We start from the raw sequence: 26,508 nt of genomic DNA, 5'->3' as shown, positions 1-26,508 counted from the left end.
AAATAAACAGCACTTACCTACGGAAGGGCCTTCAACGGAGCAACACAAAACATTCACTCTCGAAAGTCTACTTTTTATAAAGGCGAGGGGCATTATATTACGCGGTTAAACACGACTAACGCCGCAGTTATTTAGTGGAGTTGGGAACAAAATATTGACGAAAGAGAAATGAGGGGAAAAGTTCGCCGTCTTCGTCTTCAAAAACATGACTTGACCAAACCCTTCTATTCGGCCACAAAAAAATCTTTTTTGGACATTTTAATAAATTGTTTAGAAAGTGTAATTTTTGGTTTTAATTTTTTTGATCTTTTTATTTTCACAAAACCGCAACAGACCTGCAATGTGAGGTCATACTACACCAGAAATGGCCGCTTATGGAAACTGTAAAACTCTTTCGCGAACTTTTTCAGTTTGAAAACATAAAATACTGGCGAACACACGTTTCAAAAATGCTTTCTTAACATTTCTTAAAGTCGGGATGTTCTGGTTGCCGCTTCGACGTCATGTGTTTCGGGGTTTCGCAAGTTTTAAATAAGGGCGCCCATGGGATGATTCAAACTTGACAGCTGAGGTCAAAAGAGGGATTTGAACCCAGGATATCCTGGCCACGTTGGGACTTCCCTACGAAACATATCGATGGCGCCACCTAGCAGCGAACTGTTTGACGCTTTTTATTGTTTTGTTTGCAAACATGGCGAAAATAAAATAGAAGCAGTGAAGTCATAATATGTGTTTTTTTTGCGAATACGGCCACAAGTTGCCTCAAAGTGATTCATAGAGATCATCCACAAAGCCTCTGGTGTCGCCTTATTGGACGAAAATATTTAAAAACTATTTAGCATACACACTCTAATTTCACCGCACCCAAAACTGTCACAGAAAACGACCTCGCTAACACTAGAGGTATCAAGGAGTTAACAAAAAGTGACTGTGAATGGCAGGTGATTGGCAACATCGTGGCCAGGATATCCTGGGTTCAAATCCCGGTGTAGTCGAAAAGGGAGTAAATGGGCACATCGGTCACGAGGCCAGTGTGCCATGGATAAATAAGAAATACCAATCATCATGTTTTTAAATCAATGCTTATTTTAAGACAAGAAAATTTAATAATTTAAAACTTCGGTAAATTATCTTGAGTGCAAAAACATGAAAAAAACAAATCAAGATATGCTTCCACCATGAAATCATTTACTTTAACTTGGCGTCGTTGAAGTAACGACAACACATCCAATGTTTTGGTTGCAATCAATGAGAATTCACTTCTAATAAAATAAACACATTTTCCCTTCAGCTGCTAATACCAGAAACAACGCAGGAGGTTTCATTCGGTTTGTGACGTCATAAACAGATGTTTCTCTGAGTGTGAAGTGCAGTGTTTCTCCTCATATTTTAGTCACACCATATTCCTTTCGGAAAATCGTTTATTGACTTTTCCCGAAAATAAGATCTTAAAGTTTTTTAAATCTCTGACTTTTTTTTATTTTTTACAATTCGTTGTGAAACAGATTTACGTTCTGGGCGTGCGCTGATGTGATGCTTTTCTTTCCTGGAAACACTGGCGGTTTGTCATTGAACAGAAGGCGATAATGGTTTTTCGACACTCTGTGACGTCATAAACCTCATGGGCTATAAAAAGGCTCGCGTTCGTCAGAGTTTGTGTCATTTTACTTCAAGTCGATCAGCGTTGAATTCAAATCTTCGGATTTTTAAGATTCTCATCGGAAAGAAATAAAAGCGGAACAACATGGCGGAAGAGGTGAGTGTGGACATGTGTTTTATGTAACGATCTGTACCTCGTGCATTGTGCGGTAACAATGCGCCTTGTTGGATCATAAGAAACACCAAAATTGTGTATGTTTTGAATCCAGCTTGTGTTACAAATAATATTCACAGCAATTTCTACTTTTGCAAAATTTCTAAACCGATGATTACGGGTCAAAAAATATGAATCAGTGTAAAAACAAGAGAAATGTTTGTGGCGAAAAGCAAGCAAATGTATTTTTTTTAAATGTTTTTGAAAACTGTTCCCACGTCCACGTCGCCTTGCGTAGTTTAGAAGTTATTTCTGCAATGAACCAATTGTACGATATGCTATACGTTAATGGATTAACTAATATATGCTGCTGCTTTAACTAACCCCAAACACCCTAGTTGTTAAAAGAAAAATAACACTTAATATGTTATCTGAGATTGAACGTAACTATGCTTCAATCACCGTGCAAATTGCTTTCTAAAGTCAAAAATTAAAAAATTTGACAAATTTTGACACGATCAAAAAAGGACTTTCAAAGAGTTATTTTTTAGCTTGAATTCGAAAATGTTTTTTTGAACGGAAGTCGGCCATTTTTCCAAACCTTGACTGCAGCGTTCCTCTCATTGAAAAAGCGCCAGTATGAGATGATCTGCACTGATCAGTTACTGAAAGTCGCGGTGGCGCCACGAGGGCTGTCAGATAAATTGACACAAACCATTACTTTTCTCATGGGATTTAAATAGAAAGCGGTCGTGGTATGTTTGATGTCAGGACGTAATTCTCCCATTCATGTCCATGTCAACCCACAACATTATTTAAATGCGGTTTATCAGCTTTGCGGAATATGAATACTAGAAATAGAAAAAAATTATACTTTAGTAGTAAGTAAAATATGTGTTGCAAACACCGAAGTCTATTTGCATAAGCGCTACCGTTTGGCCATAGTGCGCTCCACAGTGGTTTCTCTCTGTTGTTTGGCACACAGTATTGGGTACCCTGCAGATCGACGTGGACCGAAAGGTACCACAAAGTGGAAATTAGTGTCCCTGCTAGTGTGAAAGCTAGCACAGTGCCACACAACAGCTGCACTGATGAGACCTTACATGTCGAAACAGTGCGTTTACACACCCTATCAGCAGCACGACATGGGATTAATTTCAAAAACGCCAAAAGCAACGGAATTCGATTGTTTTTATTGATTTCTTCCGTTTCAGTTCCACATGTAAAAATGTTCCAAAATGTTTTTGTTGAAACCACCAAAAAATTGATTGATGACGTTTCTCTGTGTTTATTAGAGCGGAACGCGTAAGATGACGCATCAGCGCAAGATGATGTTGAAGTCCCTCATGCTCAACAAAGCACGGGAGGATTTGAAGCGAGAAACCGAACAAAAAGCTGAAGAGAAAAAAGCAGCTCTTAACAAGAGAATGTGTGAACTTGGAGACCTGGATTCAATGTCCCAACAGGACCTAATGGTACGGAGTAAATTGCAGTTTGAAGGGTTTTTGTGACCATATATCCAGTGCCGGATTAACCAATGGGCACAAGACAGGTACCGCAGGCCAGAAATCCGGCCCCCCTTCATAGCTTATGACGTAAGTTCAGGATTAAAAAATTCTAATGGCCAAAAAAATCTCTTCGCAGCGAAAGTTACGTCTTTCGCAGAACCCCAAAAATTAACTGGAAAATTTGACCTTTAGTGTTTCACCCGCTTATTTATCCCAATGGCCATTTTCAGGCCGCTTTACGGCCAGCAGAGCCATAACCCAGCACTAAATCTGTCGGTAGCCACAGAATCTCAGATTAATGAAATCGTCTTGATCCAAAGTCTCCAGAGTTGGTGGCAATAAAACCTAATTCAAATCCACCGAAGGCGTTTGACCGCAACAACCCCGCATCAGTAACCTTCTCTCATGGGATTAACGCCAGCCTATGAAGGGTAGGTCATCTCCCGGCAGTTGGCGAAGGCCCTTTGACTCATCAACCAGTAGTTATTATGTGGCTTCATAAACGTCCAAAGTCTTTCCCAACTGGGTTTAAATCATTTTGCCGAAAAATCAACGTGTTTAGAATAATAAATGTTCCGTTCACCAAGCCGGGATTCGAACCTTCGGTATTCCGCTCAAAGGTTTCTTACACGTAATGCAGGATCAGACAGAAACATTCACCTCGTTTTAATTTGCTACAAACTAATTGCGTGGTGTCAGACACCCAGCTGTGGCAAAGCATAAAAATCCTAGTCAGTGCAATCTTCACTTATAAGATTTTCGTCCATTTTGTGACAGGAAACATTGTGATCTGAACCATGTAAAAAAGTAGAAATTGTTCAAAAAACTTATATCCATTCCAGGATCTCTGCCGCGAACTCCACGGTAAGATCGACGTCGTCGACGAACAAAGATTCGAAATTGAGTTGAAAGTTAAGAAGAACGACCAAGAGGTAATCTCATAAATCACTTTGTCGAAAAATACCAGTTTGAAAGTTGCATAAATGGAAGCAAATAATAATTCTTTATCGGTAATGAGCATTTTTATATTAAAGACAGTCTGTTATTGAGGGTATTCCATTGGGCCATTAATAGGGCACCAATGGCCATAATGACGCAACAGTTGTCTCCGTGCGTCCGTTCCAAGGTCAATTAGGTCATGGAAACTTGACAGCACCAAAGGACTGATGTACGTTACTGTGACGTCACACACAGCATTTGTTATCATTGTTATGACTTGTATTACTGTTTTACATCACAGGCTACCAGGGTTGCCCTGCCATAAGCATTTGCAAGCTTTCTCATTAAATCACATTGTATGCGCAAAAGAGCCGTAATAGTCAGTGAGTTCTGCAGAATCACAATCACATTTTGTTTAATATTCTATTGGTAGCGAATGTTATTTTTTCGATGTCATTTTTCGATAGAAATGGGAAAATACCACTACGCCGGGTCACAAAGTTTTTTTCCAAACTTGTGTAAAACAGAAATCTGTGCGAATTTTAATGATTAGGCGTGAACAGGGCCACCGCCTGTTATTTCTTTTTTATATGCACGTTGAAATACTGCTCGAAATCGTAGCGTTAATATTTGCACAGATTTCTATGTTACATGGGCTTATATGTGGATCAAGTTTGGAAAAAACTTTATGACCCGGTGTAAAAGGATCTTCGATAGAAATGTGGTTGTTTTTTCAACAAAATGTTTTGCAGATTGAAGATTTGAACCAAAAGATATTCGACCTCCGAGGAAAGTTCAAGCGCCCACCTCTGCGTCGGGTCCGTATGTCGGCCGATCAAATGTTGAAGGCCCTGCTAGGATCCAAACACAAGGTGTCCATGGACCTCAGATCCAACCTCAAAGCTGTCAAGAAGTAAACGCACAAAATTCTGATTCAACAGATTCTTCTTTTCAAACAACAATACTCCCCCGCACCACACAAATGCTTTTAATTGTTTTTAGAATTTCTAATGTTTCGTATAAATCTACTAAAGATTATCCGACAGTTTCTTGATAATTTCAAGTGTCACACGATACTCGCTTTAAATATAAACAAAATAATGAATGGGTGTTTGTTTCCAAATGTTGTAAACTAATAAATACACTGAGAGTGAGCGATTGCCGGTAAAACCACAAACGTTATCAAGTCAGAGGCCGTGGAAACGCTGATTTCCGCACAGAGAAAAAAACTATAACTTTCCTCACTTACGCACGAAACCATACAAACTATTGCATGCCAATACCTGGTCACCCGATTGAGCAATTGCACTCATATATTTGGCGTTGGTAAAGAAATATGGATAAAAAAGTTTTGTGACAGAGAAAGTCGTTTCAAAAAACTTTTCTTACTGTACAGACATTTTTCGTGGAATTTCAGGAGATGTGTACGAATTTGTTTTATTAACTGTTACATAGCAAAAAAAAAACTAAACTCACAACAGATTTCACACTGCGCAATTAGTAATTACTGAGTTAAATTAAAATTAGTAAATCATCCAATACGATGGCGATGGCGTTTTTCAATGGGGGTAGATCGAAGTAATTCAGATGCTGCGTAATAAGAAAAAATGCAGAGTACAGAAGGTTATTAATAAAATTCATAAACTGCCCGGCTCATCAGTCGAGGTGGTCAAAGACCGGGCAGAAATGCCACACAAATTCCGTGGGTAAAATTAAATCCTAAGGACAATGTTAAGCAGGAAATTTCGGTCTTGATGCGTTTCAATGGATTAAACCACGCGAGTATTGTGACAACGCGAGCTTTTATGTCGCGTGCGTTAAAACGAATTTTGGTTAAAATAATTAGAAGCAATAAAAGTACATTGAAATATACTGCAGATGCAACCGCGCTTTATACGTTTATTGACCAACCGGTCGTGCTAAATTATTCAAAAACGAAAACCCAACGCTTTCTTTTAGGTTAATTACCCAGGCATATCGCGAAGGTAATTGAAGGTTAAATACGGGTAGTTCATTTTGTTGTTCTATTTCTGATGATAAAATATATTTAAAAAATATTGGCAAACATTTGTTGCTTGACAATTGTTCACATAGAAATAAAAAGCACAACCACGTGTAAATTCGGCTCATTGGAATTAGTGTTTTTCACTTCGTTGATGGAAACGCGAAGTTGTTGAGTAAAGATCGTCGTTTTTGTAAAGACAAGCTGAACAATATGACCGAAACGAAGGGTAAAAAGTCCAAAAAGAACTTGGAATTTATTGCTCTTGATCAAACCAAACAAGATGAATTTTCCAAAAACATGAATAAGCTGCGGAAAAAGGTGATTCAGTTACGTAAATTATTGTAAAAAAAGTTTACAAATTCGTGATCTAATTGAGAAAACTATTGAGACTTAAATATTTCCACCAAATTAAGCCTTTTTCCCCATATTGTGTGAAGTAAACTTTATTGAAACATCACGCATCATTATTTAACACTATTTCTTAATAAAGGCTATAGAGTTTTTTTACTCTTGTCCAGTTATTAGTCATTGACCATTCACTCCCTGAGATGCAATCAATGGCGCATGGATATATTAATTATTTTGTATGAACACTAGTACACATGGTATTTTATTTTTGCCGGCATTGGACTTAAATCATCAGTGTGGACAATCTAAAACAACTGAGGTTTAGGCTTTCATATAATATATATATACCAGATTGGAAAATTTTTGTTTTGCACGTAGGATTTTTTTCAGTGTTCGTTAATTGCGCGGACGATCGCCAGTTTTTTCATATTTTATTGTATATATTAGCTAACTAATATTGCGCGGATTATCGACAAGTTTTCGCAAAAGTGCACCATTTTTTCCAATGTGGTATATGCATACCGTATTGTTAAGTTAGGCTTTGGTTTGATGGGCATGTAATCAACTTGTGTGAATCATTTGCATTTTTGAAACTGTTTTCTTTTCAGAAAAAAGCTCTTGATGATTTTGACTTGAATGAACCAGGTGTGATTTTTATCAAACATTTGCCTCACGGCTTTTTTGAACCACAATTAAAACGATATTTTGAACAATTTGGAACTGTTACAAGACTGAGGTTGTCTAGAAGCAAAAAGGTGATTATTGCAGTAAAAGTTAAGTTATAAACCTTTTAATGCAACCACAGATACTGCAACAATCTGACTAATAAGCTGAAATAATGCTATATCATCACCATATGGTAATGTAAAGGCAGCCACTGAATTGTGCAAATATGTTCAATGCATGTGTGTGCCAGATTGGAAAGCTTGTTTTTTGGTGGCGGATTTTGTTTTGGCGATCGTTAATTGCGCGGACGATCGCAACGTTTTTCGTATGTTAATGCATTAGGTCATTAATATTGCACGGATTATCTGTAAATTTTCGCAAAAGTGCGATCGTTCGCGCAATTTTTACGACATTTTTTCCAGTCTGGTGTGTGTGTAAGAAAATCCTGTTTCCCATGTGAACTGTTAAGTGCTAGTTGATATATTCTACGAGTTGCCACGTAAACTGCTTGTGTGAAAAGGATTGAAGTTAACATTGCCTGCCTTGTGTCTTCATATTGGCACTTGGTGAGAATAATATTGTACATACAAATTGGAAGATTGATAAGATCGAAACCAGACGAAAGGGGATTGCCATATCTAGCCCCAAGGCATATGCCTTTTTGAGGGTCAAGGGTACTAACTTTTCATGCAGCAACTCTATGCCTAAACTAAGCGCTACCTATTTCGTCGTACGTTGCAGTACCGTTTTTGCTTTGAATTAATTTTTGTGGAATGATTCTTGTGTTTTGACCCCATAAAACGAGCTTTCACCAACGTAAATAATTAACAGTTCTCCAATGTATCTGTATTTGTGCACATTAGACAACAAGAAGAGTTCAAACAAAAATATTTGGTCCTTACCCCCAGAAATTGGCCCCGTGTAACAATTCTATCCATTCCATTGTGTATGGTTGCCTCATAGTTTTGTGTCATTTTATTTGAAACTCACCTTAGATATTGTCCTTCTATGTTGTAGTGTTTTGTTTTCTTCTCAAGATCTCTCTCTTGTTCAAATAGTTACTGATCTTCTGACATCAATTTTTTTACTTTATTTGTCTGATGTTTGTCTGCCATACAGCAAGACTTCACCAGGGGTTAACATCACAATTCAAATGTCAACCACACAAAATTCAAAGGCACAAAAAACAAAAAAAGTGTATATAAGAACACATTAACACCCTTGTGAAATCACAGTATCTGTCTTGTTGTTTGATTGAAAATATCATTAACCATTTGTTGTTTTATGAAGACTGGCAGATCCAAGAGTTATGCCTACATTGAGTTTGAATGTGCGGCTGTGGCACAAGTGGCTGCTGAAACGATGAACAACTATTTACTCATGGAACATATTCTTAAATGTAAGTTTTGCATCAAAAATTAATTGCAACAAACTTTACAGTATATTATTTATTGCTGTAAAAATTTCTCTGACCCATGGTAGAAGTATTAATATTTTTCAATGTTCTTTTGGTCATGCCTACATACCCATGTAATTTGTTTCACTGTGGACGGCTATATTTCAATTTTTTAAATTAGTTGGTAAGGCGTTATTGGGTATCACCATAGGCGCCTAGTCCGGGGGGGAGGCAGGGGGCCTTTTTTTTGAAAAAAAAAAACGAGTGGCTATTACGCGTGTCTGTCCGCACCATGTAACTCGCATTTGTAATGTTCAAACGACATCGGTTGTTGCAACGTCAGTCTCGCAGTATAATATGCCAACAGGTTCTTATTGGTCGTGTCGTAGACCGATCTCGTGTGTTTATCGTTAACGCCGCCCTTTTGGCTAATACGCCTCATGCGTTGAAATTCAAACACAGTTTTTCGATACTTGATGACCTCACAGTAACAAATTATGACGTCATAATATGCCCCCCCCCCCCCCCCGGAAAAATGAAAACAAGGCGCCTATGGGTATTACAACGTGTATTGCCTTCTATAAGGAGCCCTGGGTCAAGCATTGCTAAATATTTTAACTCCCAACTGCTCCACTCAACAATTCATTCTAATACGTTGGTTTAAATTTGGGTTACGTTATCGTTGCCAGGCGAAGTAATCCCGAAAGATCAACTCCACCCTGAAACTTTCAAAGGATCTGACAGAATGTTTTATAAACCATCCACAAGAAAAATTGCTATAAACAGTTACAACAAACCAAAAATGGAACCAAAAAATGTAAGAATACTTTAGGTTGTAAAATTATATCTCTTTTTTTTTGTGTTTGTATGAAAATGTTTGCGAAAATTTAAACAAAAACCATTGAAATTTTATGTTTGCTTAGGTTTTGAAGCGAGAACTGAGAAAAAAGAAGACTTTAAATAAATTGCAGGAGAAACTAAAGGAGTTAGGAGTTGATTATGACATCACAAATGTGAGTTATGTGGTTACCGCATTTGTGGATTTCTCCAATGTGCATCCATATTTAAGTTTTCGTCAGTAACAAGAACCTGAATGAAAATATTTGTTAAAACAAAAAAACAAGATATGTATACAATGTTAGCTACGTTGAGAATTTTTGGCATATAACTGAAATTGCATTTATGTTTGCCAACTGTGTTTTAATTTACAATTTCGATAATTAATGTGGATTAAACCCTTGACACAAAGTTAGCCAATGCTGGTTGTTGGTTTCTCGTTACAACCCTGGTTAATATTTATTTTCTTTTAGCTTGGAGTGAAAAAAGACTGGAAACCTTGTGTTCGAAAACTTCCTAAGAACGACACAGAAACTAAAGGTGAATAATTCCGGACCAATATTATGTTTTCCTTAAGGAAATCCCATAACTCATCACATTCGTAACTTTTGCCTGATCTTAAACCAACTGTCCAGCTTTTAACTTGCAACAATTCAACCATGGATCCAAAAACAAAGCGTTTTCATCATTTCTTTTGATTTGGGCCAAAAGCACAAGACATTGCGGGTCACAAAAAGATAACAGTGGCACAAAATATCCAAACGCCAGCTGAAATCTCAACATTTGCAAAAACTGCATAGGTTAAATACATGTCTTCCTCATAATCCGTTAATTATGTTTGTTTGAAAAAATTATATCATTCCAATATTGCTGCCCCATAGGAAATATGAAAACCAGGCACCTATGAGTGCACATATCACTTTTCATTTCTTCTGTCAGTGAGTTTTGTGTTTTTCATTGAGGTTTGACATCCACCAAATGCATTAAATGCTATTAACTAAAACTATGGTTGTATTTATTTAGCAGCGGAATCAACTGTCACCAACCAAGATTCCAAACCGCTAGATGTCAGTACAGAGATGGTGGTGGATTTGGACGATGATGAAATTCAATTTAAAACTCCGCCTAAATCGGCAAAGGTCAAAAAGCGGTCAGTGCGCTTATCAGACCGTGACAAACCATCCAATGAGAAAGGCAGAGGCGAATCGCCGACCAACAATAGTCAAAAAGAGGCGGCGCTAAACGACCCCAGTTCAACCAATCAGGGAAGTGCTGGCGGTAAAGCAGCCAATCAAAAGTCAGACCTTGCCACACCCAAACTAAAGAGAAAACGCAAAATTTCTGCTAAAACTTGCAAGAAACCAGCGAAAAAATCTCTTTTGGTGAAGAAACGCGCTTTGTTGAATAAAACCATGTAAATTGTCCTCAGATTTTTGTTTCGTTTCTAAAACTCTTCAATAAATTTGAAGTCAGCTGTGGGCAGGCACAGAGTTTGGATTTAGCGAATCTATTTAATGTTTGATTTCCATGCTTTAACTTTTGACTCGGTTTAGAATTTGTAATTTTCATATCGTTCTTGTCGTTCGAAACGAAAACTGGCAAATATGCACTAGTTCGTGTCACTGGTTGTTTGTTCATAGTGATGTAAGCCGACAGGTCCTTTGTATATTCGAACTATGGTTCCAACCTGTGTTATATCGCGTACCATTACAAAATCCTGCACAGTCGCTCTACATTTAAACAAAAAAATAATGGCACAATTGAGGAAAGTGTCATCTTTAAACCTTGTTGTCGTGGAAGAGTTCATGATTTCTAAATAATTTCAAACGTTAAATGTGGGCTACAAGCTAAATTGTTAGCGCCAAACAATATTCGTTAAATATTTTCCTGTTCCACCTGGATGTCTTTCGCGTATCATAGGCAGGGAACCATTGACTTTAGACCAAGTTGGACCCCTGCGTCTCCCAAATCTTTAAATGTCCGTTCAAAGTGTGAGTTTTGGTGAAGTGCGCAACCCTCATGTCGGGGGTCTTTGTTTGTTCCAGCGCAGTGTACGTGGTTACAGTATGTATTGGAATACAAGCGTGGATGAACAAGACTAATTATGACATCTGGATTTCAAGCAATTGTTCTTTGTCAGATTCGACATTTTGCCGCGGTTTGACGGCAGTTGTTGTTGAATATTTAAAAAATGATCGTCTGTTAATATATCATGAAAAATTTAGAGATCAATGTATGTCAGTTTTTACCGAAGTTTGCTTCACAGATTGCTATTTTTTTTATGGAAACCCAGAAGTTGTTCGATCACAAAACATTAATGGCAAAATGTACGGCAATATTTGCTCTACATTAATAAGTTCTGTACAAATTTCTATCACGCCTCCCTTTAGTAACATTCCTATGCCTTACGTCCAAGTTTTTTAAGTGTTTACATCAAGAATTCTGCTTTGAAACATTAATAAACTTGAAACGTATTATACATCTGAAAGGCAGCAACAACTCATGTCTTCCGTTTGGTTTTCATGTTTCAAAAATTCCTTTTAAAAATAAAATAATCCCACTACATTCCGTCTAGGCCTGCTTGTTACTTGCGATAATAACATTATAAACGCATTTGCATTTGTAAATGCATTTGAGCAAGTCAATTTGCACCCAGACATAGTGCTGCTCAGTGTAATTTGTGTTGATACTTGGCGAACTGTGAGTGAAATAGCGTATAGGCCAATGCTATCGAATTACACTGTTTTGAGAGCTGCAGACAGGTGTACACACTGTTACGACCTGTAAGGTCTGCACCTTTTTTGCAATGGCTGATTTGTCAGACTTTGCTTCCATTTGCAAAGTAAAAATCAACTTAGTATTTGTAGTCAGAAACCGGGCGTGTTCAATATTCATGTTCGTTCACCAGCGCAGTGAACTCCTATGTCGCTTCCACATATATGCATTCGTTTGACACAACGACGTTTTTATACCAGGACGTTTTTCAAGCGTGACCAGTAAAATGGGTGCAAAATATGGCATACATTCGATCGCCGTCAAATAATTTGGATGCTGTTTATCAGCGTGCGTTGAGTTAAACATATGTCCATTGATATTGAAAGCGATTTATTTAGTCAAATATACACAATATCCCGCACGATTAACTGAATCGTGTAAGTGAATCAAGTCATGTAAGTGAATAATGAAATCATCACGAAAAGCTGACAAATGAAACCAGTTTTAATTTGCACGTTAACTACGCCAATGAACAACAAATATGAAACAGAAAATATCATGGATCCATGAAACCATTTACGGAATAAGTCTAATTGTCGCGGCAAAATCCAAGTTTAAACCGCAGGGAAATAAACATGAATTCTAGCCCCAAGTTCAGTCCCACAAGAGCCAAAAATGCATGCATATCTTTGTTGATTACCTTCTGTTCGTTTGTTAGGATGTGGGCAATATACACCCAACATGTCGATGACTGGACGGTAATAAGGCTGTGTTTACCCGTTCGATGTATGCGAATAAATAACAATTCCAAGACAACGTGTTAATAATTTATAATAATTCAATAATTTATTGACACGCGAGAAGCGCAGAGCAAGAAGCTGTCAATCTACTTGCAACCATGGTTGCAACGTAATGATTGTGGAAATATTTCAATGCTGAGCAGGAAGTCATTGTCACGCTGTTGAAGAGGAACACTGAGCGTTAAAATAAAAATCTGCGGGAAGCAAGGTAAGATCTTCCCCAACGTTGAAATTATACACTGCCCATATTCTTTAACTTTATACGATGCATGTTACGAAATCAACACAGTTATTTTACAACATTCACTTATAATCCGCGCCACCACAAACCAATTCGCCTATCCAGTGAATATTCTTTATTAACTTTTGTAATATTATCTTGGTTGGAAAAATCAAAGTTGGAAAAAACACACATGTTTTAAGTTATTGCTTGTTTCGTCTTAGTATATTAAATGTCATAACACCGGAGCATATGAGTGAGGTTTGTAGCGGTTGGGATGTTATATTATGTAAACACATTCATAGTTGAATTAGACATAGACCGAGTTGAACTGAGACAGAGATTGTGACTGACTGCGTTAGTCAAGGAAGCATGTACATATATATACACTTCGATAAAAGTCACCACACGAAAAAGTCGGTTCGAAATTACCATGACATAAGCTATTATCTTATCTGATGGACAGCAGCCCATTTTCTTCACAAAACAATTACTTGAAAACCAAACCAGAACGATTGATGCATGACAGCAATTATTTGAGAAGCGAAACTTCTGCAAACAATGACTATAGAGATCTCGTGCGGACACAAAGCGTGCGAACACAAAGACTGAAGGTCAGCAAAAGAGATCGCGTGCGAACACAAGGAGTGGTCAGTTAATGGCCACATGTCCATCAAACAAAACAACGAACATCGCGTGAGAATAGCGTGGAATGTTTTCAAAAGCACAATTCTACGTAAACAAAGAAATGAGGTCACCAACGAATGCGCATTCCTATTTTACCGAGGTACAATCAGAATTTGAGAGGTCCCGAACTTTAATGACGTAATTTGGCTATTTGTGATCAATGTTCATGATATGCGTAAATGTGCAATGTCCATGTTACGTGAACACGTAAACGTAAGACTTAAGAAAGAGTATTTTTACTTTCCCGAGCAAATGCTTTTGTTTGCCTTGAGCAACAATTCTCACAGGTTCGTCAGATGCAATCCAATACAGTCACGACCCTACAATCACGATCATAGCCTCTTTGGCACTTGATGGCATTATTATTGCTGTTGTTGTCATTGGGATCATCTGCTTCTGGTCGCTTACAAAACATATGTAAGTCTGTGTGCTGTTAGTTATGATTAACGCTCTTTGTTTTTAACTAGTGTAACTAGTCTGAAAGATACAGAAAATCTGTACCAGACACCTCATCCAACACGGGTGGAAAAGCAAATCGGCGGAAAATGGAAAACCGACGAGGCAAAGGCTTGGCTAAGAAGGTATGAGGGGATATATGGTGAAGGCCTGGATTTTCCGGTAGGAACAGGAATGCCTTCCAAATGGGTGAATTCACCACCACAATTTGACGACAGACAAGATTTTGCCGCATCGCTGACTTGCTTTGAGAGCTTTGCTGACATTCTACATATCCCCTTGAATCAACGGGCCTTTTCAATGCTAACTTTTTGCTCGCCGGAAATTGGTCCAAGAATCAAGAAAATGAGTTTCGACGAAGAACAAAAGAGGGACTTTATTTACTTCACGGGCTGTCTGAGAAACATGTTTTCTCCGGAATTGGATAGCGGTGCTGCAATGTACAAGTTAATGGAAAGAAAGCAGTTGGGTTCGGAGTCTGTCGAAGAATACTTGGGTGAGCTAAATGATTTAGCACGCTTAGCTTATGGAAACAAAACTGAATTTAAAAAGATAACAGACCAGGCAGTACGCAGTGCTTTTCTGCGTGGTCTTTTGGATAGAAATCTGGCGTTCCACATTTTCAATACTGACAAGGATTTGTCTCCAGATGACTTGTTAAGTTGGAGTTGGTTTGAAACCGAGTGGAGAGAGGGTCCATGCGTTGCACGGATGTCCTGAAAATGAGCCCAGGGTATCAACCGATGTCCGCCTAGCTAATCTTGAAGCCGTAAATAAACAAATGCAAGGGGCAATGAAGGACATATCAGAAAAACTGAGTGACCTAGCCAAATTAAACTTTCAGGAAGAAAACCCCAGGCGAAGGTCAACATACAGGCCACCGTATGGTCTCACCTGCTACGGCTGCGGTAAGCCTGGACACATTCGTCGGGAATGTCCTTTAAACGAGAATGGGTTGGGAAACCGCGGGAGGAGTTTGCCCCAACCCAACGAAAAATAGTGCCTCTGTCCTCTCTACAGCATTCCAGTGGCGCGAGCTCGGTAGTACACGTAAATGGCGCAGTCGAATCTCGGTCCGTCGTGTTTACTATTGATACCGGATCCCCAGTAAGTCTAATTGCTTACAGCATGTGGCAAGCGTTAGGGTTGAGAAAAACTCATCTGGCTGCCTCTCAAACGGTTTTGTTTCAGGCGGACGGACAAACCTTGCTTGCAACTGACGGCGTTGCATCGCTGTCGTTTCAGCTCGGAGGTCTGTCGAACGTTTTTGAATTTTATGTCACAAGGAGTCTGGACAGAACCTGTCTCTTAGGTCATGATTTTCTAACAGCATTTCGGTGTGATATTTTGTACTCGCAGGATGTGTTGCAAGCCGGTGACGCATTCGTTCCATTTTCCTCTTACACCGCTGCGCTGTCATGTCAACGCGTATATGTCAGTCGTGATTGCGTTATTCCTTCGGGTAGCTATGGTCACGTGGTTACCGATCTCGGAGTCAACAGTGCACACGCAGCCTCCATGGTCAAAACCAGAATCGCAAAAATCTTGGTGTCGAGCTTATTGTGCGTTTTTGGGTCTTGAAAAACTGTCGTCGGATGTTATGATTGTTATCGAGACTATCGTTATTAATCGGATATTTCTCATAAATAAACATTCGTTTCTGAACTGGTGACGAACCTTCTGTGGCGAAACATTACAGACACTATGGTGGCTAAGGTTGGGCGGAATTAAGTAAATTTGAGAGTTGTCCGCCTGTGATTTGAACATTTTTATATCAAGCGACTTGAAATTTTCCACACAAATACTAGATGGCAGTTGAAAACAAGCAGTAAAAACCAAATTGGCCTATGTCTTCTAGTTTTTTATTTGCGAACTGAAACGCATGTTTGAAACTATGGTGGCTAAGGTTGGGCGGAACTAAATAATTTTAAGAGTTGTCCGCCTGTGATTTGCACATTTTTATATCAGGCGACTTGAAATTTTGCACATAAATACTAGATGCCAGTACAGAACGAGCAGTGAAAACCAAATTGGCGTATGTCCTTTAATTTTTTCTTCGCGAACGAAAACGCATGTTTGAAACTATGGTGGCTAAGGTTGGGCGGAACTAAATAATTTTAAGAGTTGTCCGCCTGTGATTTGCACATTTTTATATCAGGCGACTTGAAATTTTGCACATAAATACTAGATGCCAGTACAGAACGAGCAGTGAAAACCAAATTGCCGTATGTCCTTTAATTTTTTCTTCGCGAACGAAAACGCATGTTTGAAACTATGATGGCTAAGGTTGGGCGGAATTAAGTAAATTTGAGAGTTGTCCGTCTGTGATTTGAACATTTTTATGTCAATCGACTTGAAATTTTGCACACAAATACTAGATGCCAGTACAAATCGAGCAGTAAAAACCAAATTGGCGTATGTCCTTTAGTTTTTTATTTTCCACACTTACTACCCTCAATTAAATATTGTTGTTTATTTTCTGCAAGCCTACAATTACAGTAAATCACAACCGTCTCGCTGTTTTTCCTTCGTCATCTTATGAAGAGGCTCAAATTCTTTTTTGCGCAACATTTTTACTATATTTGTTCGCAGCGATGGCTCTTTAAAGGAGAGATGTTCCGGATTGTGATTAAAACCTAATGCGACCGCAAACGCGATGACGTACACCCCACAGTTGCCAGAACCAAATTGATTTTGCACATTTGGGAATTCCAGATTGATGTATTTGGCATTTGTTAAATTTAGCAACTTAGAAATGGCGAATTTTTCTTTCGATTTATACTTTGTCGACTGAATGTCATATATTTGAATGATATGGTTATTTCGTACGTCGGTACCCTATCGATTTCACGTGAGTACGCCAACGTGCTCTGCATGCCGTCGAACCCTTGGAACTGATTAAGTAATACGTAATGGGCCGCATCTATATGTTTGTCACTAAGCCAAACATTGCCTGCCTAAACCTGCGCGTAATCTGAAGTATTCATACAATTCGCCGCTTCCATTTTGCGCCCGCAGCACCGCCATGTCAAACTATTTGGATCCAGCTCGATTCTACACGCGTGACTTCCTGTTTTTTCTGATGGTTTGCTGGGAGCCCGCAAAGATTTGTTGGGAGTTTGAAAGTATCTTCCTATACTTTTGTCTATCCCAACAACCTTTGCCTTCTTCCCCCATCTCTCCTCAACCTCCGCTTCCTGTCTAACGCGTTTGCGCTTGGGTTTTCGACGGTACCCACTGTCCATAAACTCAACTATAAGCGCTTTATGTTTATCGTCGTACATTTTCGCAAACTCGTGCAGGCCGTTAAGCTTTCTGTCGTTGAACCGAGTCCGCTTTAATTCCTGTTGACTCTTTTCCATGATTCCCTGCGTGCGATTATCGGCAAGCAACGTTTGTCCAACTCCGCGTTGTTGGACTTTTTGTACGTATTTAGAATACGCGCGGTACGGTTCACTACTTCCGTGACGACCTACATCCCCCAAGAGTAAAGCGCTCCACAGAGGTATTTTCGGAAAATTTGGTTATATATTCGTTACAAAAAAAAAATTTTTGATTGTAAATGTATGGGTGACATTTAAATTAGCCCGGTTAATCACTTGTCCAAAAAAAAGTTTCAAAAATTGCGAAATATGCGATGTTATGGCGGTTTGTCACATACGTTGCGACAGCCAACGGCGCTTCTCCTTTGTTGGGGTTTCTAACAACTATTTCGTAAACGCAAAAATGCGCATCGTTACCTCGGTTTTTAATCACGTTGCCGGTTGCGTCTATGTACATTATATCACGTTTAGTGCGTTCGTGGAAAATCTCAAACGTCTCTTGCGACCACAGCATGATACTGGGAGTCGAAGTGACATACTGCAACGTTCTGCCCAACTTTCGTTTTGCCGCAACGCCTTCGACCTTTTGTTCATCGTGCATAATCGCAAGCGCTTTGGATCGTGAATTCCCTCGTGTGAACTTCATCGGTGGTGACGCGGTCTTCTTGGCGTTAGGACTCTTCTTCCTCTTCCTCTTCGTACACTTCTTCAACGTGGAGGTGGTCTCCTCGGTGTCCTCAGGTGTTGAATTGATGATCTCGGTGTCCTCAGATGTTGGGCTGAGCTGGAACTCCTCGCTACTCGAGTCTTGTTACAACCATCCATCCGGACTCCGATGCTTCCGTCACTTTCCGTTGTGGTCTGGTGTGCAGTTTGGTGGACGACCGCAGGTCTTGTTGGTTGGAATCCAGTACAACCCCCCTCCCCATATTTGGGAAGGCCTCTGGAGCCAATCGTACTATGGAACCGATCGCTGTACTGGGGCTTACCGTACATATGACGGTTTGTCAACCTAGCAAATACAAGTTTGGCAACAAATTATACTAACATACAGCGAGTTATATATATAATAGAGTAATGTTTTAACTGATGTGCCCTTTCCTGAACAACATCAAGAAATGTTGGTCTTGTTTTCACCAGTTCCATTTGTTCAATGAATTTCTAGTTAAAAATATTGTTGTTAATTTAATAATTTTGTTGGTAAAAACATTCGTACTCACCGACAGTGGACTCGAGTTCATCTTTGTTCCCGCATTTTAATTCGGGAAAATCCTGGATAGCCAACGAACTCATAGTAATGTATAGTATTTCTTAATACCTTGGCAAATGGGTATAGAGTCTGTACCAATCGGACAAGAGCTTTCATGCGGCCAACAATTCCGCTAATGCCACCATTCATAGGGTTGTCACCTTTCATTGCGAGAACATCATTGGTGCCAAACCCTATGACCACAACTTTGATGTCTTCAACGATGGTAGCGGAAGAAAGTTCCTGTATTGCATGCCAGGTGGTACCACCAGGCATGCTTAAAGCTGCAAAATCAAAAGAACCTCTCATGGTTTTACCCTTCTGTCGAAATGCACAGCAACCGTTTCTGGCTGCTTTTGACGGGAACCCGCCACATTGTTTGCTTCCCAGATATCCCAAGGCCGTACTTCTCCGCTCTTGATGGCTGCAAATAAAGTGAAAGAAGTTAAATTTATACACATTAACAATAAACAATGCTCGAAAAAGAGTTCTTACCTTTAGCTGGGTACAAACATTCAACAAGTTTCGAATAATCGACGTGGAACAAAATTTCTTCAATTTCCTTCATACCCTCTGCGGCTACTAACAAACCAACAATAAACATCGATTCGGCGCGACGCTTTTTGACTAATCCGCATAATTGTTTCAAGTTTTTCATTATGTGACTATTACATAAATGTAGGAACGGCTTCTGATTTAACTGCCTGTCACTTGCTTCTCCCGATACGACCGCGTAACATCGTTCTATATAAGCGTGGAAATCCTCAACCATATACTCGACTAAAATTGAACGAATAAGCGCTATTGAACTTTCACACATTATAAGTTTAACGTTCGTTTCACTGATGTATTTATTTTCGTCGATTTTGAAGAGTTTTAAAAATTGTTAAATAGATGCGATGTTATGGCGGTTTGTCACATACGTTGCGACAGCCAACGGCGCTTCTCCTTTGTTGGGGTTTCTAACAACTATTTCGTAAACGCAAAAATGCGCATCGTTACCTCGGTTTTTAATCACGCTGCCGGTTGCGAAAAAAGTAAGTCGTTACCTCGTAAAGCGGTCGAGTCACGCGCGTTCAAACTTTTGTCAACTGGCGATTTTTTTTGTCAACCAACATCTGGTAAATCTTTTAATGTTGCTAAGTGGGAGTTTTGGTGAAGTGCGAAACCCTCATGTCGGGGATCTTTGGTTGTTCCCGCGCAGTGTACGTGGTTACAGTATGTATTGCAGTACAAGCGTGAATGAAACAAGACTAATTATGACATCTGGATTTCAAGCAATTGTTCTTTGTCAGATTCGACATTTTGCCGCGGTTTGACGGCAGTTGTTGTTGAATATTTTAAAAATGATCGTCTGTTAATATATCATGAAAAATTTAGAGATCACTGTATGTCAGTTTTTACCAAAGTTTGCTTCACAGATTTCTGTTTTTTGATGGAAACCCAGGAGTTGTGCGATCACAAAACATAAATGGCAAAATGTACGGCAATATTTGCTCTACATTAATAAGTTCTGTACAAATTTCTATCACGCCTCCCTTTAGTAACATTCCTATGCCTTACGTCCAAGTTTTTTAAGTGTTTACATCAAGAACACTGCTTTGAAACATTAATAAACTTGAAACGTATTATTCATCTGAAAAACAACTCATGTCTTGATGGACACCCAGGAGTTGTTCGTTCATAAAACATCGATGACGAAATGCACGGCAACATTTGTTCTACATTAATAAGTTCTGTAGCAATGACTGCTCGATAATGATTTTTGATTAGGTTCAAAAAAAAACCGTTGTTTGTGCGTTTTTTTTTTTTGCAATAAAGCGACCGCCTAAGTATAAAGCAGGTAAAATTGTGCAAAGTCCGGGCACCCAACAAACTTATATTGTTTTGAAGAGACACTAAACAAACATATAACAGAAACTTTTGTACATTTTTGACAATGGCTGCTCGATAATGATTTGTCAGACTTTGCTTCCATTTGCAAAGTAAAAATCAACTTTGTATTTGTAGTAAGAAACCGGGCGTGTTTAATATTCTTGTTCGTTCACCAGCACAGTTAACTCCTATGTCGCTTCCACATATATGCATTCGTTTGACACAACGACGTTATTATACCAGGACGTTTTTCAAGCGTGACCAGTAAAATGGGTGCAAAATATGGCATACATTTGATCGCCGTCAAATAATTTGGATGCTGTTTATCAGCATACGTTGAGTTAAACATATGTCCATTGATATTGAAAGCGATATATTTAGTCAAACATACACAATATCCTGTACGATTACATTTTAACTGAATCATGTAAGTGAATCAAGTCATGTAAATGAATCATGAAATCATCACGAAACACTTACAAATGAAATCAGTTTTAATTTTCACGTTAACTACGCCAATGAACAACAAATATGAAACAGAAATTGTCATGGGTCCATGAAACCATTTACGGAATAAGTCTGATTGTCGCGGCAAAATCCAGGTTTAAACCGTAGGGAAATAAACATGAATTCTAACACCAAGTTCAGTCCCACAAGAGCCAAAAATGCATGTATATCTTTGTTTATTGCCTTCTGTTCGTTTGTTAGGATGTGGACAATATACACACAACATGTCGATGACTGGGCGGTAATAAGGCTGTGTTTTACCATTCGATGTATGCGAATAAATAACAATTCCAAGACAACGTGTTAATAATTTATTAACACGCTAGAAGCGCAGAGCAAGAAGCTGTCAATCAACTTGCAACCATGGTTGCAACGTAATGATTGTGGAAATATTTCAATGCTGAGCAGGAAGTCATTGTCACGCTGTTGAAGAGGAACACTGAGCGTTAAAATAAAAATCTGCGGGAAGCAAGGTAAGATCTTCCCCAACGTTGAAATTATACACTGCCCATACCGACCTGCAAAGGCTGATTCCTGTCAGTTAAATACGTTTTTTTTGCTATACCTACAGATAACGGTGTAAGGGACATTTTATAACTTATCAGGGCCTACTGTTATATATTTGGATTTGTCTGGTTTTTCAATTATAACCGTGCAACATTGCGTTCTTTTAAGTTCAACAACCGTTGTTCGTGCGGTTTTTCTGAAATAAAGCGACCCCGTCATTAAACAATTGGTTCAAATTGTTAAAAGTCCGAGCACCCAACAAACTTATATCGTTTTGAACAGATGCTAAACAAACATACAACAGAAACTTTAGTACCATTTTGACAATGGCTGCTCGATGATGATTTGTCAGACTTTGCTTTCATTTGCAAAGTAAAAATCAACTTAGTATTTGTAGTCAGAAACCGGGCGTGTTTAATATTCTTGTTCGGCCACCAGCACAGTTAACTCCTATGTCGCTTCCACATATATGCATTCGTTTGACACAACGACGTTTTTATACCAGGACGTTTTTTAAACGTGACCAATAAAATGGGTGCAAAATATGGCATACATTTGATCGCCGTCAAATAATTTCCATGTTTTATCAGCGTGCATTGAGTTAAACATATGTCCATTAATATTGAAAGGGATTTATTTAGTCAAATATACACAATATCCCGCACGATTACATTTTAACTGAATCATGTGAGTGAATCAAGTCATGTAACTGAATCATGAAATCATCACGAAATGCTCGCAAATGAAACCACTTTTATTTTGCACGTTAACTACGCCAATGAACAACAAACTTGAAACATAAAATGTCATGGATTCATGAAACCATTTACGGAACAAGTCTAATTGAACCGTAGGGAAATAAGCATGAATTTTAGCTCCAAGTTCAGTCCCACAACGACCAAAAAATGCATATATATCTTTGTTAATCACCTTCTGTTCCTTTGTTGGGTTATGGGCAATATACACACAAAACGTCGATGACTGGACGGTAATATGGCTGTGTTTTCCCGTTCGATGTATGCGAATAAATAAAAATTCCAAGACAACGTGTCAATAATTTATTGACACGCGAGAAGCGCGGAGCAAGAAGCTGTCAATCAAATTGCAACCATGGTTGCAACATCATGATTATGGAATTATTTGATGGCTGAGCAGGAAGTCATTGTCACGCTGTTGAAGAAGGAGACCGAGTGTTAAAATAAAAATCTGCGGGAAGCAGGGTAAAATCTTCCCCTGGGTTGAAATTTTATACTGCCCAAACTTTATACGATGCATGTTTCGAAACGAAAGAAGTCAACATAGTTATTTTACAGCATTCACATTTAATCCGCGCCACCACAAACCAATTTGCCTGTCCAGTGAATATTCTTTATTAACTTTTATAATATTATCTGCTATTTTGACTTTTAAACCGAAATTGTCGCAGGGCGGTGAAAGGATTTTATTTCGTCAAAACCGAGGAAATTTGATGGTGAGTTGACCATAGAAATCCCCACGCATAATTATCATTGCCTTTTTTTTAAAATTAGTTGGAAAAAACAGATATGTTTTAAGTTATTGCTTGTTTCGTCTTAGTGTATTAAATGTCATAACACCGGAGCATTTGAGTGCGGTATAAGGGGGTTGGGATGTTATAGTGGATAAATATATTCATTTTGCACATCCACGTTTTGTTTTTCCAGGGATGGGAGGAATTCTATAGATGTCAAATAGTTTGCATTGGATCGTGTTTAGCCTGCGTTGATTTAAACAAACGTCCGTTGACTGCAAAAGAGATTTATTTAATCAAATATACACAATATCTTGTACGATTACAACCTAACTGATCAATGAGAGTTGCTGCAAAAATGTGTAATGATACCGAATTTAGTCACAAAGACCAAAATGACTGCATACCTTCTATTAGTCAACCCTGTTCAATGGGTGGGTAATGGGTCAAGGCTTCGACACAACGCTGCCGGGCCAAATGCACATAGGCTAAGTTAAATTGCCTTTCCGGGCAGTACTTTTGCATCGTTCGCTAAACGTAAGAAATTCTTGTTGTACCACCATTTAGTTTGACATTCCACCTCAAGGATATAAGTTTGAATTTCATTAGAAAGCAGAAGAGCTGCAGTTTTTTCCGTAAGGACTTGGCGTGTACGAGCCAGTTAATTATGATAAGCATTGTTCTTATTACTAATCTTCACGAAGTGTTTGTAGGAACACAAATGGTGCTTGCGTGCGTCTCAACACATCAGTATTACAACCCCGGAACAAACGAGTGCAATGGTAGACTGCATGAATCGAGGAAATCCTTTTCAACGTTTGTCATAATTTGGATTTTTTAATTTCACACAATGACGTTTGTTTCACAGGATGTCTTTGAGACGTGTGAAAGACATTGGATTTGAAACTGTCAGTTTTAAATGTCAGAATACAAAGGAAGAAAGCGTAAAATTTCAACAACCGTTGTTCGTACTCAAAACAAAAAGTTCCAATATGTTTAACCAAAAAGTGCGCCCTCAAGCGAGTCGACTTCCAGTTGTACTTTATGAAGCTGAGAGTCAAAATGAAATTATTTCTTCGGGGTTTAAAACGTTTAAGTTTACTCACAGAATTGCCGCCTAGGGTGCGGGTTTAAACCTATATGAAGTAGAAAGGTTGCTTAAATATAAACTAGGCTTCTCTCTTCAGTGAAATAAATATATTCATTTTGATTTCCGTTTCTATAAAACATCTGCAAATATTTTTGTTGCAGAGTTTACTGTGATTTAGGCCAGCTTATTTGCAAACAAACTTTCCAATCTTGTACAGGTATGGGTAGTTTGGCTGCAATAAATCTATGTCAACAAACATTATATCATAATGTCGTTGGCTTTGCAGAAGTCGTTGGTTGATCAGAGGGTGGATTTAAGACGGATCAGTGCAGGTTCTGTCGGGTTGAATCCACACCAAAAATGGGAGCAAGGTTTGTGAGCTATTTAAATTATCTCCAAGTTAATAAATAGCCACATTTTTCCCGGAGAAATAATAATGAAAATAAATATTCTTCCTGGTGAAACCAAGCGGGGAAATTTTTAACTATTTAATGTTGTTATTTCTCTGCAGAGTCTTGTCATGGCTGGGACTTGGGTTTGTTGAGTTAGGTTAAACTCGGCCTAGTACGTGAATCAAAGTGAATATTCAATTTGTTTCATAAACTTGCCCGGTGTCTCACGCTTCGCCAGTTGTATTGTGAGTACGGGACGAAATTTCGTTCCGTTCATATCGCGCCAAAATTATAACCAGAGGGATGTTAGTTGACAAAAAAAAATCGCCAGTTAACAAAATTTTGGCCGCGTGTAACTCTGCCATCTTAAAAGCCAGCGACTTACTTTTTTCGCACAAAGATAGATCACAGGCTGAACTTTCCAACAAATGAAAAATCAAAAAAAATTAGCATTAATTTTCGAATATGAATATGATATGTTTGCTATGTCATAACCATGAGTGAACATCGATTCCCGCTGGAATCCTTAAGGGTAGATATTCTTTGGTGTCTGTACTATCTAAAAATAGTAAAGTTTTTCGCGAGAAAAAACGCGCGCTCTCTCAAATTTGAAGAATATTAACCATAACCCCCATATTTTCAAAAATCGCCTCTGTGTTTGGTCAGCCGAAGCTGCTTCCAGTCGCACCACGAGGAGGTACACAGATGACTTGGTGTTTAAGCCAAATAGGCCACAAACAACCCAGCGACCAACCTGAAAAATACTTAAAAAATATGTTACACATTTGTTACATTGACAAGCCTATACTTAGCTTATACTACAATATCCCGCTAGATACGTTAACATTTTCCGCAAAACCAAGGCACGTCCTCGATTTTAGCTTCATCCGGTATGGGGCGCTCTAAACATTCCGGATGAAACCATTCCTTACACTTACTACATTCAATAAAATATTGTTGCATATTTTCTGCAAGTCTACAATTACAATGAATCGCAACCGTCTCGCTGTTCTTTTTTCTGTTTACGATAAGCTTCTTCATCTTAAAAAGAGACTCAAATTCTTTATTGCGCAACATTTTTTCTATATCAGTTCGCAGCAATGGCTCGTTAAAATTTAGATGTTCTGGATGGTGATTATAACATAAAGCGACCGCAAACGCAATGGCGTACACCCCACAGTTGCCTGAACCAAATTGCTTTTGTACATTTGGGACTTCCAGACTTATGTATTTGGCATTAGATAAATTTAGCAACTTAGAAATGTCGAATTTTTCATCCGATTTATACTTGTCCGGCTGACTGTCATATACTTGAACTGTATGGTTATTTAAAGAGAAAATATTTGAAACTGTTATCCAATGGGTACTACGAACATTAATTATTTGGATAAAATTTTGGTCCGTTCATATCTCGCAAAAATTATGCCAGGTCACAATCTGACATCTGGTCATAAGCGGTTGCTTACAATATTTGTCAAGCCTTTTTATGTGTAAACTAAACGTGGTTTAAAGTATTTATATTAGACATATGGTTAAACCAGTGTGGTGAATAAACTTTTGTTTTATCAAAAATGACAATAAAATCCTTTTAATTTATGTTTCATAAAAAATATGAATGGTTCGGTGAGCTGTCAAGATTTGGCGAAAACTACTGAATATTTATTCTGAGCGTTTGAGCAACAAGCGGATGAGAAAAAAACAAAAAAGAAAGAAGTAACGACAGTTTATATAAAAAGCCATTTTGGA

At 38.5% G+C, this 26,508-nt stretch overlaps 2 protein-coding genes across 4 annotated transcripts in view; both read left to right on the top strand.

Moving 5' to 3' along the window:
- Positions 1 to 1,667: 1,667 nt before the first annotated feature.
- LOC145908317 (troponin I, slow skeletal muscle-like) lies at positions 1,668 to 5,180 on the top strand. Its single transcript, XM_082995569.1, has 4 exons — positions 1,668 to 1,756; positions 3,049 to 3,228; positions 4,104 to 4,193; positions 4,953 to 5,180. The coding sequence occupies exons 1-4, from the start codon at positions 1,745 to 1,747 to the stop codon at positions 5,115 to 5,117; spliced, it is 447 nt and encodes a 148-aa protein (XP_082851695.1). The 5' UTR covers positions 1,668 to 1,744; the 3' UTR covers positions 5,118 to 5,180.
- A 1,177-nt stretch (positions 5,181 to 6,357) lies between these two features.
- The window catches only part of LOC145908579 (MKI67 FHA domain-interacting nucleolar phosphoprotein-like), a 74,177-nt gene continuing 54,026 nt past the window's right edge, over positions 6,358 to 26,508 (top strand). The window contains exons 1-7 of one of the 3 annotated variants that reach the window (XR_014403023.1): positions 6,358 to 6,523; positions 7,162 to 7,308; positions 8,510 to 8,618; positions 9,305 to 9,432; positions 9,539 to 9,628; positions 9,926 to 9,992; positions 10,476 to 11,108. Coding sequence is in view for 2 of the 3 variants with exons in the window: in XM_082995882.1 (XP_082852008.1) it covers positions 6,416 to 6,523; positions 7,162 to 7,308; positions 8,510 to 8,618; positions 9,305 to 9,432; positions 9,539 to 9,628; positions 9,926 to 9,992; positions 10,476 to 10,870 (1,044 nt within the window). In the remaining variant the exon portion in view is untranslated. Of the gene's footprint in view, positions 6,524 to 7,161; positions 7,309 to 8,509; positions 8,619 to 9,304; positions 9,433 to 9,538; positions 9,629 to 9,925; positions 9,993 to 10,475; positions 11,832 to 26,508 lie in introns of those variants that run through there. The other 2 variants (XM_082995883.1, XM_082995882.1) reach the window with 2 other exon arrangements.

The sequence above is a fragment of the Ascidia mentula genome, chromosome 7 (genome assembly GCF_947561715.1).
Source record: "Ascidia mentula chromosome 7, kaAscMent1.1, whole genome shotgun sequence".
NCBI lineage: Eukaryota > Metazoa > Chordata > Ascidiacea > Phlebobranchia > Ascidiidae > Ascidia > Ascidia mentula.
This window is presented reverse-complemented; position numbering and strand designations above follow the sequence as displayed.